The following is a 22,377-nucleotide window of genomic DNA, read 5'->3' on the forward strand; positions in this document are numbered from 1 at the left end:
AGTGTAACTCATATACATAGTTGTCGGATATCTTTCTAGTCTGACTCAGATCTGGCTCTCTGGGCCCTACGATTGACTCAATTGTTTCAATGTTCACTAGGTCTGAAGGAGAAGAAATGTCTATGTTTCACTGCTTTCAATTTTCCGGCTCTTTCTTTGCATTCTGGGACTTGTTTTCCCTCTTTTATCATGAAATAAACAGGGCTTTAAATCCCGGATTGTAAAAATAAAAAAAAAACTACCTGGCATGGGCGAGCTACCACCAACCACATAAAACTTGGAAACTTGAAAGCTTTATTACATAAATGCTGGTATGACACTGTGAGGCAGTCTTGGATGTTAGCCCTGTATGTAGTAAGAATACAATAAAATAGAAGAGGTCATGTACGGAACAGTCGGTCATTAGTTTTGTTCAACCCAATACCACCTTCAGGAAAAGTGTACGACATTTAATGCCATGATATATTGTCCTCATAAATAAACGCCCTTCGCCTCCCAATTGTGTGAGCAAAGCTTGCCTATTATGAGTGATATGTATGTGCACGTCACAGCAAACTCCTCTTCTTAACTCTGTTTGTAGTTCAGAGTAGTGGCCCTCAAAAAAGGCGTTAGCCCTTAAAGAAAAGTTATTTGCCTTTGAAAACTGCAAAAAGTGTGCGGGGTCCTCCCATGCGGGGATCACTGGTCAATGAGGCCTTGGCAGGGCACTGGTTAATGTATGTGGGACATAAGGAGGAGGTGTTCTCAGCGTGGCTGTTCTCAGGGCCGGCGCTAGGTATGGGTAGCTGCCCAGGGCCTCGCACTCAGCCCACCAGCATGGGGCCAAGCACTGGTGATGTGTCCTGATGTGTCCGGTTGTTTCCCTGGCGATCTATTTCAAAGAAAGGTGTCACCTTGCAATTAAGGTCCTTCGGAGGGCCCCCCCTCCCCGGGCCTCTCAGGGATGGTGTCTGGAGACGCTCCCTCAATTGCAAGGAGCCCCATTCACAGACACTGTGGGAGGCCCATTATCCAGCATTTTTTGCGCCCCCACAGTTTTAACTTTTAGCCCACAAGCAATTCTCACACCTATCAACTTAAGGTGAGAGAAATGCTTGTGGGCTGAAAGTGAAAACTGTGGGGGGGGGGGTAAAATGCTGGACAATGGGCCTCCCACAGTGTCTGTGAATGGTCTCCTTGCAAGGGGCCACTTATCTACATTAGAGGGGCCTCGCACATTCCATGGCTGTTCTCCGTTGGAATATGTCGCCAGACCACCACTGGCCCGTGGCTCAGTGCCATGGTCGGTTTAGGACCTGTCCTTCAAGTCTGACCCAGATACACCCCCTGCCCTTAGTCTCCACTCTAGACTGCAGGCTGAGGCGGCCTGGGCCTAAAGTGTGTGCAAAAGGGCAGCATCGACTACAGGTCAGTCAGAGGTAGGTGGGGGGCCCTTTCTGTTCCCCAAACCCATTCCTTCAGAGTCCTACCCTCAGTGTTTGTTCAGCTACTGATGTTCAAGGTCACTGCAGTGTGTGAGATGTTTCCCGCCATCTCTGGCCATAATTCGCGTACTGCGGCGTAGGGTGTGTGTGGGGGGGGGGGGGGACGTCACGAGCCCCCAGCCGCCTACTGCGGCTCCTGCTGCAGCGCACGTCCCTGCTGCAGTGCATTCCACAGACAGGCCACGCCTCCGCCCACCTCCGCCGCGTGAGCGCGCATCCTCTGCGCGGGGCTGCAGTTTATCACTCTGACGCGCTGTGGCGCCTCCGCCTCACTTATCTGGCACAGATGCGGTTAACAATGCAGGCGCACTGCAGCAATGCGCCAGAGTGCGGGGCGGGCACGCGCTCACTCACTCCCCCCAACTCTCTGCCAGCCGCTGACCTTTAGCATCTCCTCGTGGATCCCGTGGTGGCTGTAGGAGCAGAAGTAGGCGCCGTCCTCATCTTCACGCAGGGCCGCCACCGCGCCGGCGGAGGACGCGCTGCTCCCGACATCTGCGTTCATCACAAAGTCCTGCGCAAAGTGTCTGTAATCAATTGGAAACATACCCTTGAGACAAAGTTAGTGAACTGTGAAAAGAGAATAAAGGAGGGAAGCAAGGGGGGGGGGTGAGGGATGGGGGCAGACAGAGGCGAGACTGCAGCAAAACCACTCCAGCAAAGAAGGCTGAGGCGCCCTCTGCTGGCGACACATAATGAGACAGGCCATGCACGTAATTATTGCGTTACAAACATAACAAAACAATAGACAACCTCGTTGCCCACTTCGCTTATAGCGCTTAATAGGGATAATGTATCTTTTCAGAGCGCTCCAATATACTATCAAACAAGGGCACAACCGTCATCAGAATTCATTTTAGGGGGAATGGTACAAGTCCAGTTACAGTTTTGCGATTTTACACCAATCAATTTAGCCTGCAAAACACTTATCACTCTTAATGGCCAAGTCACTGTCTTATATGTCCAAATTACAGAATGTCTGCTCAGCTCAGTGCGGTGTGCGAGGGGGAAGGCAGAAGCGCGGGGTCACAGAATGGGCGGGGATGGGGCGTGGCCCAAAGTGGGCCTGAGTTTCTGTGGGTGAGCAGGGCGGGGTCCGGGAGGGAGATGCTCAAGGGAGATGCGCACAGGGTTTAAAGTGGAAATATATATATATATATATATATATATCGCGAACTCGACTCGAAGGTATTGGAGCGCTGTAGAGGAGCACTCGCTCCTTACACAGTTACGTTACACAAGGACACATTCGTTCTTGTTAGGCACAGGCAGATTAAGTGATTCGCCCAGAATCACAGGATGTTGAGTCAATGCCTAGACTCGAACCTGGTTCCCCAGCGCCAAAGACGCCAGCTCTGGTCGTTACGCCACACCCTGGACACGTGGCCATCTCTGAATGTGCCTACTTCAGTATAATGCTAGCCACTGGTTAATCTTGCCATTATTTTCATATTGTCTGCATCCATTGCATGATGAAGCAGACTCTTGGCATCATGTTGGCTCTGGTACAATAGTGGTAATCACGACCACTCAGTGGGCAGCTGTCCAGTATATGCTGCCAATACCTGATATGGTTAGGCTGGGGTACACTGCTGGCATCCTAGGCACGAGGGTGGACACTCCTAATATAACACTGGCCCTGGCATGATGGAGGTAATTTTTTACAAACTGTGTTCAGCCATGGCATGGCACTAGTGTAATGGTGGTAATGATTGGCAGATGTGGGCATCCGTTCTACCAGACAGTGATACATGACCATGCAATGCGGAACATCTCCATGTGTGGTATACATTAGTACTTCATGAAAACGGCAAATTGATGTTTAGACACAAAAAGTGGATTTACTAAAATGAGACTCTAGTATTTCTTGGCAAATTAACAGTTTTATGTAAGGTTTGCAGACAGGGTCCTCTTCAAAATATGCTGAAGTCCCGTCCGCTGTACTCTGTGCCTCGCCTATATGCACTATGGTAGATATGACGTCACCCGCCACAATTTCAATGGAAGCACCCTGTCCGACAAATCGAAAAAAAGGCTCAGAAGGTTTTATCTTGGAGAGGAAACTCTTGCGTTAGGCAATGTCGTTTTGTAGAATAGAAATACTCTTGTGCAATAGCAAAATTAATGTATTGTCATCTACTGAAAAGGGTATGTTTGATTGCAGTGCTTCCAAATAAATATTTTACGGTAATATTATGGTGCAAAACTGTACACATGAGATTGTCTTCTAATACGTGTGTAACCCGTATGCTGCCCGCACATCTAAAGTCTCCATACATTGACCTATAACATGCAGCGTGCGCCTGAGCTGATGAAAGGAGACTCTGGGGAAGGGAAGGCGGAGGCCTCAGCCTTGGAGCAGGCTTTGCTCCAGGCGAGTAGGCCCCACCCCAGCGCCTCTACTCGGGGTTAAAAACCCCAAAGTGGCTTCTGATAAGGACTTCCACTTTGACAGCCAGATCCACCGGGTCTGGCCATGTTGCCCTCTTCTACTCCTGCTCTAAATCTTGTTTTTATCCCGGAGCAGTGGAGTGCATAAGTGATTCTTTGCTTCCTAGTCGTGACTCGTGACAGTACTCTGCATTTACGGCTATCTGAAACCAGATTCAAAAGCAGCGACGCGGTGGTGGCTGCTTTGTGGCCTTTGGTACATGTGGTCAGGGGTCAGACACGGGGTGCCTACTGCACGCGCTCTCAATAAAGCAGTGGATTTATTTCAGAGTGCTCTTGCTGGTGAATCAGGCCTGCTATACGACGGAATACACCTTCCTGGCCGTGCTGCCCTGTGGTAGCAAATGCACCCCTCGGCCCGTGTCCAGTTCACTTGTTCAGCTCCGAATCGGGTCCTTTAAACGCACAAGATGCAGCACTTGTCGAGTCCCGCGGTGGGGACTGAGCATCCTCTGTCCTTGCAGTCATCATCCATCCTCCAATCACAGACTCTCTGGGAAAGGACTGAAGACTCTGTTGTGTTCTATATTCTCTTGCCTCACTCCCACTGAATATCGTTAGTTCCCTGCCTGGCTGTATTTGTAGTTTTCGAGCACCATGATACACTTATGGTAACAGTCGGCTTAAAAAATATATCTATCTATGCTGTGTTGTCCGAAATTATGAAACTGAACAAAAACAAAGCTCGTTATGATACATAATGTCATTAAGTCTAGTAGGAATCAAAAGTTTCCTGTAGTGATGTGCTGCACTCAGCCATATGTATTTCAAGTGTCAGTCCCACACAACAACACCCTTTCTATGGATTCCTAACCGATTTCCCTAAATTAGTAGTCAGAGTTGGAATCCCTCATGACCCTGAGAGTGTAATTGTCTGATTGTGATACAACTCACCCATTCAAGGACGTGTTGGGCCAAGTGTGGCACAGAAGATATTGTGCCCAAAACAGTTACAACAACAACAGCTATTCCTGCAGGTTCACATCTACATTTCCTTTTAACAAGGAAGGTAACTGAGTTTCAGTTTTGATTGAAGACTATTAATTGTTGCTACAGAACGACCTTGACCAGAGCGCTGCATCCACATAGCTCTGAACCATGGCCAGCACCCCATGAAATGCGCTTTGTGTCACGCAGTGTTGATGCAGTTCTGGTCTACTATGGGGTCTGAAAGCACCGACTCGTAGCTTTTGTTTCAGCTCCTCCTGTGCCTGATGCATGCTATGGTGAGTAACTGCAACATACATTTGTTAATCACAAACAGTGTGGCTGTAAATGTAATTTTTCACCGATACATATAAAGTATGTCTTACGAATTGTCATTGTTGCCAATTTCATATTTGGCGTCATAAATGAAGTTACATCACTCGTTTATACCAAAAGAAATTTAAAAGAGAAAAGGCACAAGTCAGGCCAGTTGGTCAGCCTAAATGTATCAGAAAAAAATCTTGATCGATTAGCTTGCTTGTGTGCCCTGTTATGTGGACGGGTAACTATGGGAGGGCAAGAATGAGTCAATGTAAGTATCGATGAGTGAGTGCATGTTTGGATGAATTAGTGAGTGAGTGTCTGCGGATGAGATTCTCATGGGCGAGTAATCTGAATGGCTGTGTGAGTGGATGGATGGATATATGAATGAATGAGAGATCATTGAACAAATACATGGCAGGATACATGGGAAGGAACAAACATTAGCAGTGGTGGTCTCAGGAAGCACTACTGTAAACTCTGTAAGGAAGGTATCACTTGTTAGCTAGAGCTGCAAGACAGAAACAAACCTGAAACAAGTCCCACCCTTGAAAGCAGGATGGCCATCTAAAAGAATAACCATAAAAGTAATTTCTTCCCAAATGCACATTAAAAAGAATACAGATTTGGAATAATGCCATCAACATGATTCCAAGGTTGAACTAGACAATATAAATTCCCCGGTGTTGTTAAAAGATGCGTGGAGGCATAGGCCACGGATTCCTTCCAGCCTCCATGAACATAAAGGAGGCAGTAAGGGAAGGCCCTTTGCAACTGAGCTGCTTCCGTCCCTCAAAGAACAGCTATTGTACGGGCAATGCCAATGCAAGCTTTCAACCCTCACCCAGTGGCCTGCAGTGCCTGCAATGACTCCCTCACAGAACAGCTACTGCACGGGCAATGCCAATGCAAGCCTTCAACCCTCACCCAGTGACCTGCACTGCCTGCAATGACTCCCTCACAGAACAGCTACTGCACGGGCAATGCCAATGCAAGCCTTCAACACTCACCCAGTGACCTGCAGTGCCTGCAATGACTCCCTCACAGAACAGCTACTGCACGGGCAATGCCAATGCAAGCTTTCAATCCTCACCCAGTGACCTGCACTGCCTGCAATGACTCCCTCACAGAACAGCTACTGCACGGGCAATGCCAATGCAAGCTTTCAATCCTCACCCAGTGACCTGCACTGCCTGCAATGACTCCCTCACAGAACAGCTACTGCACGGGCAATGCCAATGCAAGCCTTCAACCCTCACCCAGTGACCTGCAGTGCCTGCAATGACTCCCTCAAAGAACAGCTACTGCACGGGCAATGCCAATGCAAGCTTTCAATCCTCACCCAGTGACCTGGAGGGCCTGCAATGACTCCCTCACAGAACAGCTATTGCACGGGCAATGCCAATGCAAGCTTTCAATCCTCACCCAGTGGCCTGCAGTGCCTGAAATGACTCCCTCAAAGAACAGCTACTGCACGGGCAATGCCAATGCAAGCTTTCAATCCTCACCCAGTGACCTGCACTGCCTGCAATGACTCCCTCACAGAACAGCTACTGCACGGGCAATGCCAATGCAAGCCTTCAACCCTCACCCAGTGACCTGCAGTGCCTGCAATGACTCCCTCACAGAACAGCTACTGCACGGGCAATGCCAATGCAAGCTTTCAATCCTCACCCAGTGACCTGCAGTGCCTGCAATGACTCCCTCACAGAACAGCTACTGCACGGGCAATGCCAATGCAAGCTTTCAATCCTCACCCAGTGACTTACACTGCCTACAAGAGGTCAAAAAAACATATTTTATATTCAAATGTGTCTATGGGAAGTAGGTAGAGTTCCACACATACCGATGTGACCCCTTTACGCAGAGAATAAGTTACACCATACTTGCTATCACTTTGATTGACCAGCTTTAGTTATGAATGTGGGTGAAATTATCATTCAAAAAGCACATAGAGCAGAATCCTCCCATTTATTCAGGCCACGTGAGGGGCGGATTTTGTTTGTCATCAATCAAAATTCACTTGGCAGGTGAACTGTGATGAAATGGGGAATTTGGTGCGTGAGCATGGAACAATAATTCGGGTTCAGGCAGCAGGCACCTCCCCGGAGAGCACAGTGGTCCAGGGAGGTCAGACTGCCTCCGGCTACTCTGATGCAGACCTGCCTACACACACTGAGCCACCCATGCCGAGAGCAGGTTTCCAGCTCCTTGTATGGAAGCTCTGGCCGTCCGATGGTCATCATGGTCTCTATAAGCTCCGCAGGATGTTGTCTGCAGGCTCAGCAGCACTGCCACTTGTTTGGGTGTGGTAAATTAGGAGGGGCTACTCTGGTAGTATAGGTCACTAATCTCACCCCTCTCCTTACCATTTCCCGCCCCCTCCAGGGTTGGCCAGGTGGTGATGGGTTCAAAGCTCCGCCTCCACTCCAGACCCTGCCCCTTCAAAGCCTTGCCCCCTCCTCTCGTATGGGAAAACTATTTTCAAGGTTAGCAGGTCTAATTTCTGCATTGAAATCACGTTCCTTATTATTTGGAAGTGTCTTTTGTCTGTTCTTTGTATCTGCTTTGCCACCAATCAGAGTGGTTTGGACAACTTCAAGTATAGCCTGCGAGTAATGGAAAGCCAGTGTGTCGTACCAGTCATTAACTACTCTACCACCTCGATTGATAATGTTTACAAGTTGCATGCATGTGTACTAACGTCATTATTTTTAAACCCTCTCCATGCTGACACTACCGCACCGCCCCCACCCTAAAAAAAAGAACTAGAAAAGTCAGTCCTCATGTTTTGGAGTACTTCATTCTCTTCCTGACTCTGCTTTTATGGGAAAGCAATGGAATGTAGCTACTTCTGAGAGGTACCGAGATGTGCAAATCTCAAACGGTAAGCTTATGGTCAATTCAACATCAGTTTGTGGACAGCATTACCACCTGCTTTTGCTGAAATTGTCTTCTGTAGGGGCCTGCACAAGAAAATCCAGAGGAGTGTCATACATCCCCATACTTCAGACAAAACAAAAAGAACATTTTGGAAACCATTAACTAGTATTTAGGTTACCAAGACTTTCTTCGCTTAATATAAGACTACTAGCATTTCCTAGCGAAGCTCCATTCCTTTTAAAGCTGCAGTATAGGCAGGGCCACTGGATAAATGTGTTGTATGGCCACAAGATAGTCGATTTAACTCACTTCCCACATATTCCTCACACTGCTGCGCAAAATGCAGATTTCAACAAAAATGGAAAAATGGAACAAAAATATACAAAAGGAACAAAAATATATTTTTAGCTTATCAATAAGAAATGCTGCACATTGTTAGAAATTTGGGTTGATGGCAGACTGATATGAGCCCTGGTCAAGCAGCAACCACAACTCTAGTCAGGGTAAGGCAGTCAACTCCTAAATCAACCTGTGCCCACCGTCTGGTAGCTTGGCACAGAGCAGTCAGGCTTAACTTTACAGGCTGTGTGTAAAGTGTTTGTGCAACACTTCAAATAGGAAAACAGTGAAAACAGTGCATAAAAAGAGTCCACACCAGGTTGAAAAAACAGCTCTGATTTGAACCCTTTGGCTGCGGCGTAAATTCTCCCACTGTGCGGGGAAATTTGACACGTGCGCAGATCGGACCGCCCCCGGCCATCCGACGCACACGCCCACCAAGACCAAAACAACAAAAATCAAATTAGTAGAACTGCAGATATTGAATTTCAGAATTTTAAAGTGAAATAGCATCAAGAAGCAAAAGGCACAATTTGGGATATCTGGTAGTGTTGGACCAGGACAAAGTCACTAGTTCAGGTCGACTGCGATGTAGCGAGGGCGGGCTACAGGAACCCAGTTAGGCCTGCTGAACAAAGTACCTTGATTCCGGGTTGCGGAGCGTTGCATGGATCCGTGTTAAAGATGCAGTGCGCAGCAGAGGTAATGCGTTGGTTCCGAGATGCGACAAGGATGCGGTGCAAAGTCCTGATGCGCCGCCATCGAGGATCCTGTCAACGGGGCTTGTGATGCGAAGTCTGTTGTAGCGGATGCGAGGCGAAGCAGAGACAATGAGTCGGAGTTTCGTGGTCGTCGAGGTTGCCGCCGATGAGTGATGTGGGGCTTACGCAGGATAAAGCATCACAGACTAGCGGTTCTAAAGACGATATGTCAGTCTCAAGATGCGGGAGTTGGTGGCGATAGGAGTCCTTGCGACGGGTCCAATCCACACAGCAGCCACGATGCGTCGGTTCTGCTCAGGGATGCGCTGCTCAATCGAGGTGATGTGTTGGTTCGCCCAGGGTTGCCTCACTCAGCAGAGAATATGAGTAAGTTCCGCTGGCAAGCACCTTAGGTCCATTTTAAAGGTTCCAGGACTTGGGACACCACTTGGAAGAGTAGACTCCCTACTGGCAGTGTCCAGGTGCAGAAGCAGGATGACTGGAAATATTTTATGTTCCTGAGACTTAAGATCAGGAGCATATTCAACTAGCCTGGGAGTCACTCTGGGTTCTGGGGTCAAGTGATGCAGGTCCAGTCATTCTCACCCAGGCAGAGAGAAGCAGGCAGCGGTCAGCACAGCAAAGAGGAGTCCAACAGAGAGCAGTCCATCGGAGTGGCAGTTCTTCAGCAGCACAGTAGTCCTTCTTTCTGACAGAGTATCGATAGGTCCAGAAGTGTACTGAAGTGGCAGTGTCTGAGGTCTAGTACTTATACCCAGTGCAGCCTTTGAAGTGGGAGTGGTTCAAAAAAGGTCTTTAAAGTGCACAGAGGCCCTGCCCTTCCTGCCATTGCTCCAGACTCAGGACGGGAGGGGAGGGGTAATGCAGCCCTTTGTGTGGGGACAGGACAGAGCCTATTCAGGTGTAAGTGAGGCCAGGCCCAGTTCCCCTCCCATCCTCCCCAGTGTGGAAAAGTAAATTTTGCCATGTTATATGTGCCTACGTGTTCCCCATCTTATGTTATATGTGCATGATCGATATGCATGTATTCCCCTCTGATCGATTAAAGACGCAATTATAGTTGTGTCCATCTCTAGTATGCCAGTTTCCAGTCCTCGTGAAAGCAACGAATATTAGACCTATGTAAACCTACGTTGCCACATTTTACAGTGTGCACGTTAATTCATTGAATTGTCCCCGTTTCTAGGCCTCAAAAGGGCCCGGACACCAGATTCAGCTCCTGTCTTCTGAACCCTCTCCGAGGAGCGATACAGCCCCCACCTGCATCCCTGACCCTTCGCTTACTTCATGCCTCGCAGTGCCCGGCCCGGCCTGGCTCTGCCTCCCAGTCTGCCAAGAGTATGTTATGTTTCTAGTTATCAGTCCAGCCCTCCTTCTCTGCATTCCTAAGCTACTGAATCGCATCAATAGTTCCCGTCATAGTCTAGCCTTTATGTCTCCATGTAAGAGAAATACTGTATTAATATTCATAGAATATTCCTAGCACACACAATACATGTAGAATTATGCATGCACCAGTCTTAATGTCTGTTAGCCTTTGCCCTGATAACTTTTGGATTCTATCAACATGTACTCTAAACACCAGATACCAGATATGCCTGGGTACATGTCGCTCTGACACTCCAGACTTTGGTCTCCTCTTCTAGCGCAGAAGTCATAGCCCCCAGTTTTCCCTGGTAACACGTCATTGCCCATTTGCGCGCACCACTAGGTTAGAGGTCCCAGCTGCTCAGGTAGCCCCCTCCATGTCTCCGCCCCGTTAATGACATATTCTGTTACGCTTGCATCACATGTCTATGTATACGCCCTGTACACGCCTTCTTGTTACTTCATTTAGTCCTTATCTTTCGCGACTGCTACGAAACCACGCCTACTGCTACGCCTACTGTATTGAATGTAATGTATTTGTTTAACTATAAATATTGTGCACTGTTATTAAAAGCTAGCCAATTCCCAGATCCTGCCCCCGGCAGCTGCCATCCTATTCCCGTACAGGCTGTCCTGTTCCTGTCCTTTATGCCTGATTAAAAGCCTGTAAACTCCAGCTACCTCGAATCGTGACTCTTATTTATTGAGCTATCTGTTTATATGAGTATCCTGAAAAATAGATCCGGTAATAAATTATTTATATACCACATAATGGCGCCCGAACAGGGACATGCCCTTTCCCCACGTGCCGGAGAAGCCACGCAGGCCCCCTGATCCTCTGCAGCCGTGACGGAACCATACCGTGCACGTGCAGATATTTCTGCTTCAAGTATCCCTCAGGCCCACGGAGGAGACGGAGGTTGCGGTCCAGCATCCAGACGAGGCGGTGGAGGAACGCGGCGAGTCCCGACCAGAGCCCAAGCCGAGAGTCCAAGGTCCGAGGTATCCGGAGGCCCACCTGTAACTGAAGTCCGAAGTTCGTAGTCCGTCGTCGTAGCAGTCCAGTCCAGTCCGAGGCCTTCCGTTCTTGCTGCCCGGTGAGTACCGTTGCTGGGGTAGTATCTAGACAGGGTCAATTAATTTGTCTCTGGTCCGTGGGTTTGGGTACACAGATCCAACACGAAGTGTTCACCTAGGTGGATGCGGGTCCTGACGTGTCTCTTTATGGGACCGGTAAGTTTCGTACTGTTTTAGCAGTGCATCTAGTTATTCTAGTAAGTTCTGTTCTCGAGAAATTCATGTGTTCTGTTCTCAGTATACCAGGTAATATTCTGTTCGAACTGTTATTCTAAATGTTATTCCATGTGTTTTCAATGTCGTGGTATGAGTGATTCGTTTTTCAGTTATTATTGTGTTTATCGTGTATTGTATTGTGTCCAGACTCCAGCCTAAGTTATGCCTCTGTTCTCGAAATTACGTCAGCTAAAAACTAGAAAAGGTCTGCTTGAGGAAGCAGTTCCTGTCCCGCCTAGGGACAGTCCAGGTCATTTTATGTATCATAAACATGGCATAAGTGCCATATTATATCTAGACTTATGGGTGGAGTACACCAAGGAATTAGAAGAGAAATATAGATGGCCTGTATCAGGTACGTGGGATGCCGAGTGCATCATGCGAGTAGAAGAAGTATTATGGAAAAAGAAATCTAGACAGTCCCAGAAAGATGCCATCGAGTTATGGCGCAAAGAATCTCATAGAAGAACCGAAAAAGAAATCAGAAAGACAGAATTAAGTAGGGAATCCTCAGAACGAGCCCAAGAAAGGGAACTAATCGAAATAGGTGAACGAGTTAAAGCCGAACAGTCAGACAGACAGAGAAATTCCCTTATTAAGGGTATGTATCCTCTTCTTGCCGAGGGCTTGCCGAAAGCAACCCCGGAAGCACCATGTAATTTTCCGCCGCCATTAGTTCCGATTAAGCTGCGTCACAAACCGACCGCAGCTGATATTTTTCTCTCGTCCTATTTGGACGACACAGTCCCAGAATATGCAAATCCTGTTCCGCCAGCTCCCGTAAATAATGTAATTCCTGTTCCTCCAGCCACCGGGGCACCCGTTGCAGCACCTGTTACGGTACCCCCGGTCCAGCCTACAGTACATGTACCCGCTACATCAGTCACTCTGCCAGCCCGTACGATACCCGTCGACGATTCCAGTTTAGGAGCCGCGGGGGGGGGAAGTCCTCCTTGTACCCCGCCGCAACACAGACGTGTGACATTAATCGAGTTACATGAACGTGCGTTACAGCGTACGCCCAAACCCCAGTCCGTTGCAGATATCAAGCGAGCCCTTACCGAATGCCGTTATGATCCAGTCCCAGGCGATAATGATATGGTTATATATTCATTGCGTGTAAGACGGGTGACCGAGTACTTGGACACCCTACCGAATATGAAAGAAGACCTAGACAGAATATATCGTTTCATCCGTACAGGAGTAGATCCAGAAAGTATTGGCGAAGCCATGTCTCAAAGGAAAGCCGAGACTCAGCTCATGCTATTAAAGTTTCTAATTAATTGTTTAATAAGGGAACAAGATTATCCAACTAAAGATCCGACCGAAATGAAAGTCCTGACAAGGTGGAGTGACCATATAGCCGAGGGAAGACACAAGACACTAAGTAGTATAGAGAGTATGTACAAGAAAATTCGTAAGGAAATAATAAAGTTACACGAGAAACGCAAAGCAGCACAAGTGTCCGAGAAAGAAGACGACTCTTCTACTGAAGAGGTAGACGACGAGAATCCCACCAGAATAGCGTATGTAGGTAGAACTAGACTTCCCGACCGACATTCACGCCTAGAACACAAGAAAGTTTTTCCTCTTCCAGCACCAGAACAAGGTTCTCTTGAACAAGTATTTCAAGCTACCGATCACATTCTGAAATCACGAATCGGTTATAGTACCATGCATGAACAAGAACTAGCCCGATCAGCAGTCCGATGGACAACTGATTCTACCACTTTTCCAGACGAAATAGTGGCACAAATGTTTCTGAGACTGCCCCCAGCCGAGCAGCGACTGGTGGGTATGTATATGGTCCAGCACCTCATTACACTGTATGAGGGTCAACATTCTGATCCAGGCCCGTTACATGATTTTCTGAACGAGTTACTCCAGTATAGATGGAGAGGTTTAGGTACCGATTTAATTAGTATCATTCTAGAACAGCGCCACAAATATAGAACGTTTTTGAATCCGCATTTTGTTCACGTCTCACCTCCAGAAAGTAAACCATTTTACATAGATAGACAGCATCCGTTACGAGAAGTACATCCAGTTAGAGGAACGGGTGTTGAAATGCAACGAGTATTTGTTTACACCCCTATCACAAAGATGGAACTCTTAGAGATGAAGAAGTTAATTCCCTGTCACGACAAAGATCCAGCAGGGTTCCATCGAGAATTAAAAGACATGCTCCGTATGGGAGAATACACGTATCCTGACATCATTAAGATGCTAAAAGTCCTGTTGCCCGCAGGGGTATATGAAAAACTCAAGGAAAAAGAATGGGAGGTGGGAGAGAAAAAGATTGATTGGACAGCTCTAGAAGCTGCAGATAAAATACGAGTACCAGGTACCGGTCTTGGGGCTAAAGTTAAAGAATTGCCCGAGTTATTGATTCAGGTTTTGCCAAGGTTACTAGCCACGAAAAAGGAAGATTGGGATGCAATCTCAGCATGTAAACAGAAACAGGATGAAGACACTAGTGATTTTTATTCTAGATTTGAGAAATGTTTTATTATTAACAGTGGTCTGAAGACAAGTAGCGAGTCATACCCTCATCTTTTTGTTACTAAACTAGTCGAGAATTCAAGTCCACAAGTTAAAAATCGAGTTTTGAAAGTCGAAAGTACCTGGCAAGCTAATACCCCGTCACAAATGCTCCAGATGCTCCAGTATCACCAGAATAGAATCAGGGAAGAGCAAGAACACGAAAGGAGACGTATGAAAGACACAAAAATGAAAGTATTAGTTGCACAATCTATTCCACAAGACAGTCAGAAGAGGGGTCCGAATCAAGCCAGTCATCCTGCAGCTCCCGTTAAAGGGACATGCAATTACTGTAAACAGCCAGGTCATTTTATAAACGAGTGTGCAGTTCTGAAACACAACATAGCTACTGGTAAGACTAAAGAAAGACCACGTCCGCCTAGACAAGAACAAGTACCACAGACTTCTCAGTCGCCACAGAATGCACAACAGACAGTTCCAGCACCGCAGCCTATCGCTGCAACACAGCATGTTACACAGCAAATGTACCAGTATGCTCAGTCAGAGTATCCAGAGTATCAACAGTATTCATGAAACAGCCTAGAGAGGGAGGTAGGCTTGCCTCTCATCGAGATACCTGTAGATCAAGAGGGTCCCTATGTACACAGTCAAGTATTAGGGAAAGACAGAAAGTTTTTGATTGATACAGGGGCAAGTAGGACTACTATCAGTCATGACGAGGTTCCAGGGGCTCCGCTCTCAGGCTCTAAAAATGTTTCCCTTGGATTTTCAGGAAAGCCGATTGTTAATGAAATTTCAAAACCAGTTTCCCTAGAAGTTGGTCCATTGTCCCGAACTACTGATTTGTTACTTACGAAATCGTGTCCAGAAAATTTGTTAGGCATTAAAACTCTGAAAGAATTAGGTGCAGTTATTTGCTGCTCCCCAGAAGGAGTCCGATTGTTTTTGCGTGACTTTAAAGGTCACTATGTATTACGTGATTTTGATCCAAGATTACTGAATGTACCGCAGCATTTATGGGCGCAAGGTCCAACTGATGTAGGTTGTATGAACATCACACCCCATCGTGTGACTCTCAAACAAGGTATAGTTTTGCCACGAATCAGACAGTACAGATTGCCACCCGAGGCTGTAGCAGCCTTATCCAAAATTATTGACGAGCTTATTGCTCAAGGAGTGGTTGTAGAAACTGACTCCAATGTATGTAATTCTCCTATCATTCCGGTCCTGAAACGTACTGATCCAAATGCACCTCCAGTATATCGATTAGTGATTGACCTTCGAGAGCTTAATAAATGTATCATACCCCAGTATCCAGTAGTCCCAGATATTTCATCCCTATTGACAGCTATTGATTCTGAAGCTACATTTTTCACTGTTATCGACCTCAAGAATGCATTTTTCAGTGTCCCCATTCATCCAGACAGCCAGTACCTTTTTGGTTTTTGTTTAAATGGAAGGAGCTATAAATTTACACGAGCTCCTCAAGGTTTCACAGAAAGTCCTAGTATTTACAGTCAAGCACTTAAGAGACAGCTAGACAATATTCACATGCCAACTGACACTGCCCTGCTCCAGTATGTCGATGATCTACTGATCACAGCCCGTTCCGAACGTGACTGCGAGCGTGCGTCACTCACGGTTCTGTATTTTCTGGCCGAGCAGGGGCACAAGGTGTCCCCTTCCAAATTACAATTCTGTGTCCAGCAAGTGATCTACTTAGGCCACTTACTGTCCAAGTGGGGTAGGCAGTTGACACCAGACCGTATCCAGTTAATAGCGAGTCTTCCACAGCCCAAGACACAGAAGGAGGTACGAGCTTTTATTGGCCTTACTTCTTATTGCAGACAATGGATTCCTCAGTATGCATTTCTAGCCAAGCCACTGATACAGTTAACAACACAAGAGGCAGCCGTATCGACTGTCCTCCCTTGGACCCAGGAACATACATTTGTTTTTAATGAATTAAAGAAAGCCTTATGCCAAGCACCTGTTCTAGCTACACCGAACTACAGTAAGCCTTTTACACTTTTTGTCACAGAACGTGATGGTACTGCATTATCTGTTCTCACCCAAGATCAAGCAGGACAGTACAAGCCCTGTGCTTATTTTTCGAGCACATTAGATCCAGTAGCCCAGGCTCTGCCTGCGTGCCTCAAGTCAGTTGCAGCCACAGCTCTAGCAATCAGACAAAGTGATTCCATAGTATTAGGACATTCCCTGACAGTACAAGTTCCACATTCCGTGGAAGTTCTTTTAAACCGAACACAGACTCAGCACTTGACAATTGCACGTTTAACAGGTTATGAACTGACACTGTTCCAGCCACATATAGAAATCAGACGCTGCAACATTCTAAATCCTGCTACACTGTTACCGTCAGTTACTTCAAATCCTGCCACACATGACTGTGTGGAAGTTGTTAACACTATGACTAAGCCAAGACAAGACCTGACAGACATTGCATTACCTAACCCCGACCTGACACTTTATGTGGATGGTTCATGTATGAGAACAAGTACAGGAGAACTAGTAGCCGCGTATGCAGTGACTACTGAAACTGAAGTTATTGAAACACACCGTATTGACACCCTGTCTGCTCAAGCAGCAGAGCTAGTCGCTCTGACCCAAGCCTGCATACGTGCCAAGAACCTGAAAGTAAACATATATACAGATTCACGTTACGCATTCGGAGTCGTACACGACTTTGGAGTACTCTGGCAGGAGAGAGGTTTGGAACCAAAATTCAGCATGGTCTCCTCATTCAAGCTCTGTTAGATGCAATACATTTACCGACAGCTATCGCTATCATGAAGTGCAAAGCACATACGAAAGTTACTGACATCATTTCCCAAGGTAACGATCAAGCAGATCGAACAGCCAAGCTTACAGCTCAGACTCCAGATATTCCAGTTAACACGACACAGACATTCACTCCAGATCCGACTACTTGTATGACAGTCAAGGACCCTACACAAGATGTCATAGACATACAGTTACATGCTACTCCCGAAGAAATCAAGAAATGGTCCGAACAAGGAGGGGTCCAGACAGATCAAGGATGGGTGACGAAGGGAAAAGCCACATGGTTTCTCCCCGACTCTATGGTTCAAGTCATTATTAATAGCGCACATAGTCCAGCACATCTAGGAGAAAAAGCTATGTTAGACAGTATTCAGAACCTTTGGTTCAACAAGCACTTACGAGCTGCAGCCAAGCAGAAAGTCCGTACCTGTATGATATGTTGTCAGTTCAATCCAGGTAAAAGTGTCCCGGTGGAACAAGGTGGATTCCAACCTCCTGACCACCCTTTTGAAGTCCTCCAGATGGATTATATTCAGATGGAGCGATGTCAAGGTTTCAAGTATATTCTTGTAGTTGTATGCGCTTTGTCCAGGTGGACAGAAGCATATCCAGTTCCAGATTACACAGCTACGACCACTGCCAGGCAGTTGGTTCGTGAATTCTTTCCTCGCTATGGACTCTCTAGGGTCGTGTATTCTGATAACGGCCAGCCATTCTCATCTGAACTTATGAAACATATTTCCCTTCTGTTAGGGTACCAGTGGAAGTTCCATTGTGTGCGCCATCCAGAAGCAGCCGGTCTCGTAGAGAGACATAATCAGACCCTGAAAATACGTATTGCCAAGATATGTAAAGAGAAAGGTGTAGACTGGCTAGTTGCCCTGCCAGTTGCCCTATTTTATATGCGGATGGTTGCACATTCCAGATCAGGTCTGTCCCCTTATGAGGTCGTATTCGGCCGCCCCCCAAACATGTGGGGTACACCTAGACCCCGCAGTATTACAGATGTTTCCAGTAATATGCTGACAGATTACCTAGCTTCCTTGATGTCTGCCCTACACTCTTGTCGTTCACAGGTTGCCGCCGCATTTCCAGACAACACCGAGGTGAAACCACACGAAGTCATTCCAGGAAACCTCGTGCTAGTACGGAACTTTGATCGTTCAAGTCCACTGGAGCCCCGTTGGAAGGAGCCCCGGATGGTATTACTTACAACAAGGACTGCAGTCAAGTTAGAAGGCCGCAAGGGATGGGTCCACCTGTCCCACGTCAAAAAATTCCATGGAATTCGTGAAAAGACATTTTCAAAGGACTGTTCCATTTCTAAAGACTGCCTAAAACCAGACTCTGAACTTGATTCTGAACATAAAGTTCCTCTGTTAGAGAAAACTCCGCAACAGGAGTATAAATTGAAGCTCCGGTCTAGTAAAATAAGTCAGCCAGTTTAATTGTCTAAGTCCCTCTCGGGTGAAACGGTTAGACAGGTATCTGACATGTATGAGATAGACCCCCATAGTGAGAGAGTTAGTCAAAACTCTATAAGATGTATCGTTTTTCTAAGTTTCTTATTGTTTCTAAGTTTAATGGTTACCTGCACAAGTTATGCATTACATTTATGTTTTCCAAGTTCACATGTAAATAAGTTTTCTAATGCTACAGTAGAGCACACATTTAGTGATCTGCCTCCTCACGAGCTATCCTATCGTCTTGCTATGCGTAATAACACATTCATTAGAATGTTACATTATTCACACCAGACCAGCAATGCTACTAATTGTTGGGTGTGTGGTCGACTCCCCCCTTTCCAGACACCGAAGGGAGTTCTGCCACTCTTTCCTTATCCGTTTTCACATAATGGTTCGTGTGGAGCATGGTCCACGTTAACGTCATCCTCCAATGATATGTCCCTTCTGAACAGAACATGTTTTCCAGACAAGCAAGGTCTCTCCCATAGAACAGGGTTAGATCTAGAAAATGAAGTATATGATTTGGGTAATTATTCTTCGAATTTCATGGTCCTGAATGTTCAGTCCGATACTACTCCAGATTTACCTGCTATTTCAGTACTACCAGTCAAAGGCGAATTATGTGTCCGAAAGAATGGTTCCGCACATGTAGGACATAGTGATTGTACTACTATTGTCAAGTATAGTGACAGTGGGAAATCTATTTTCAAAGCTTCACGTCATTCTTATTTTGTTTGTGGTCAGACCGCATATGTTCGTCTGCCCCTCGATTGGGATGGAACATGTTATATTGCCTTCCTACTGCCACCAGTTTTTCTAGCCCCATCTGATTATCACAGAAACACACATCTAGTACACGTCAGACCTAGAAGGGAGATCGAGTCCCCAATTGTCGATCAAACTGAAACTACTCTAGAACAGTATCAAGATTTTAATAAAGGTTTCTTCTTCTTTATAGGACCTGTCCAGAATAGTAAGTTAATCCGTAGGTTAACCAGAACCCTTGAAGCAGTAGTGAATGAGACTACTTCTGCTCTAGGTAACTTAACTGAAGAGCAATCTGCTATGAGATTTGTCGTGCTCCAAAATCGTCTCGTTCTTGACGTCATACTGGCCGATAGAGGAGGAGCATGTAGAGTCATCGGATCTAGTTGCTGCATTTTCATTCCTAATAACGCGCCGTCTGTTTATTCAGCTATAACCAGACTTCATAAAATTGCCCATCAGTTACACCAGAATCCAGGCACCTGGACCTGGTCCGGTTGGCTCTGGAGTATCATATCTGCCTGGGGATGGAAAGTATTGTCATTCCTAGGTATTGCAGTAATGATCATATTCAGTTGCTGCCTCTGTATACAATGTGGCCCTGCGATTTGCGGCATGTGCGCTACCTCTTGTATTCCTAGTCCTAAGTCCCGTTCCAAGACAATTCGAGATGAGCAAATGATGCTATATGAAATGATAGATGGTATCATGAATATTGATGTTTCCTGATGGAAACGTAGGGCACAAGGAGGGAATGTGGAAAAGTAAATTTTGCCATGTTATATGTGCCTACGTGTTCCCCATCTTATGTTATATGTGCATGATCGATATGCATGTATTCCCCTCTGATCGATTAAAGACGCAATTATAGTTGTGTCCATCTCTAGTATGCCAGGTTCCAGTCCTCGTGAAAGCAACGAATATTAGACCTATGTAAACCTACGTTGCCACATTTTACAGTGTGCACGTTAATTCATTGAATTGTCCCCGTTTCTAGGCCTCAAAAGGGCCCGGACACCAGATTCAGCTCCTGTCTTCTGAACCCTCTCCGAGGAGCGATACAGCCCCCACCTGCATCCCTGACCCTTCGCTTACTTCATGCCTCGCAGTGCCCGGCCCGGCCTGGCTCTGCCTCCCAGTCTGCCAAGAGTATGTTATGTTTCTAGTTAGCAGTCCAGCCCTCCTTCTCTGCATTCCTAAGCTACTGAATCGCATCAATAGTTCCCGTCATAGTCTAGCCTTTATGTCTCCATGTAAGAGAAATACTGTATTAATATTCATAGAATATTCCTAGCACACACAATACATGTAGAATTATGCATGCACCAGTCTTAATGTCTGTTAGCCTTTGCCCTGATAACTTTTGGATTCTATCAACATGTACTCTAAACACCAGATACCAGATATGCCTGGGTACATGTCGCTCTGACACTCCAGACTTTGGTCTCCTCTTCTAGCGCAGAAGTCATAGCCCCCAGTTTTCCCTGGTAACACGTCATTGCCCATTTGCGCGCACCACTAGGTTAGAGGTCCCAGCTGCTCAGGTAGCCCCCTCCATGTCTCCGCCCCGTTAATGACATATTCTGTTACGCTTGCATCACATGTCTATGTATACGCCCTGTACACGCCTTCTTGTTACTTCATTTAGTCCTTATCTTTCGCGACTGCTACGAAACCACGCCTACTGCTACGCCTACTGTATTGAATGTAATGTATTTGTTTAACTATAAATATTGTGCACTGTTATTAAAAGCTAGCCAATTCCCAGATCCTGCCCCCGGCAGCTGCCATCCTATTCCCGTACAGGCTGTTCTGTTCCTGTCCTTTATGCCTGATTAAAAGCCTGTAAACTCCAGCTACCTCGAATCTTGACTCTTATTTATTGAGCTATCTGTTTATATGAGTATCCTGAAAAATAGATCCGGTAATAAATTATTTATATACCACACCAGGGTGGCGCTATAAGATAGTGATAGCCCATGAAGTCACACCTAAGCTCCCTTTGTGTGTCGCTGTCTGGAGGGAATACACAAGCCCAGCTGTCACCCAAGGCAAACAGGAAATTCTGTTTAGGGGAGAGAGCACAAGCACTTTAGCACTGATTAGCAGTGGTAAAGTGCTCAGAATCCTAATACCAGCAAACACAAACTCACAAAAAGGGAAGAGGAAGGCAAAAAGTTTGGGTGTGATTTTTCAGGGAGGTGGGTGGATTGGGGTGGGGGGTCGCCCCCCATATAAAGTATTTTCTGGTAAATTGATGGGTACTGGTAATTTTAGTCGGTATGGTGAGGTACCTGTTGGATTTCACCAGGAATATTGTGGTTTCTTTCACTTAGGACCCCTACCTATTCGCATTCCTCTCCCTTTCAACTGCCCCTTAAGCCCCTCTCATGCACCCTGCTTGTAGTAAAATGTATTATAATATTATTTGATTGTTGGAACATCTGAAGCTCTCCCCTCCTAATCTTACTGACCAAGCTATGCCCCTGGGATGAACCTGCAAAAAGGGCCATTTCCAACAGCAACCTAGTACGATTACAGAGGTACGGTCGGAGTAGCTCGAAAGAGCGGAATTGTAAATCACCACAGACTGATTTGGAGACAACAAGATTCTGGTTAACAAAGCAAAGGCCATGAGAAGGCAAATATGTTGTTAGCACCCACAAAAGCAAAGTATGGGCTAGATTATTTATAGCTTCAAAACCAGAATCTGCAGTTTTTTAAAGTTGCCCTGCCTTTTTTACACTGAACACCAGCCAATTAGATGTTGGTAGCTGTATGGAGGTGAGTGCTTATGAACGTCATGAAAAGGTTTTAACAGGTAAGTTGACCAATTTGGCTTTCTCAGTACTCATTCCCACTATTGGACAAGCAATGAGTTGCTTTAGTAACCCATCTTGCTCAGAACGAACAGGCAGAGTAGTGTTTTGTCAGCACGAAAGGGGATGTCAAGAAAGATTCTGCAGATATTAAGTAGTTGGTATCTGGCAGCGCCGGCTGTGCAAGAGATGTAGGATTCCCGGGTTACAGCTGAAACTCACACCAAGGTTT

General features: G+C 46.3%; 1 protein-coding gene across 1 annotated transcript in view; it reads right to left on the minus strand.

Moving 5' to 3' along the window:
- The window catches only part of PRMT3 (protein arginine methyltransferase 3), a 919,521-nt gene that overhangs the window by 771,198 nt on the left and 125,946 nt on the right, over positions 1-22,377 (minus strand). The window contains exon 7 of the mRNA XM_078684663.1: positions 1,867-2,011. Within this exon, the coding sequence (XP_078540789.1) occupies positions 1,867-2,011 (145 nt within the window). The remainder of the gene's footprint in view (positions 1-1,866; positions 2,012-22,377) is intronic.

This window comes from Lissotriton helveticus, chromosome 3_2 (assembly GCF_964261635.1).
Source record: "Lissotriton helveticus chromosome 3_2, aLisHel1.1, whole genome shotgun sequence".
Taxonomy (NCBI): domain Eukaryota; kingdom Metazoa; phylum Chordata; class Amphibia; order Caudata; family Salamandridae; genus Lissotriton; species Lissotriton helveticus.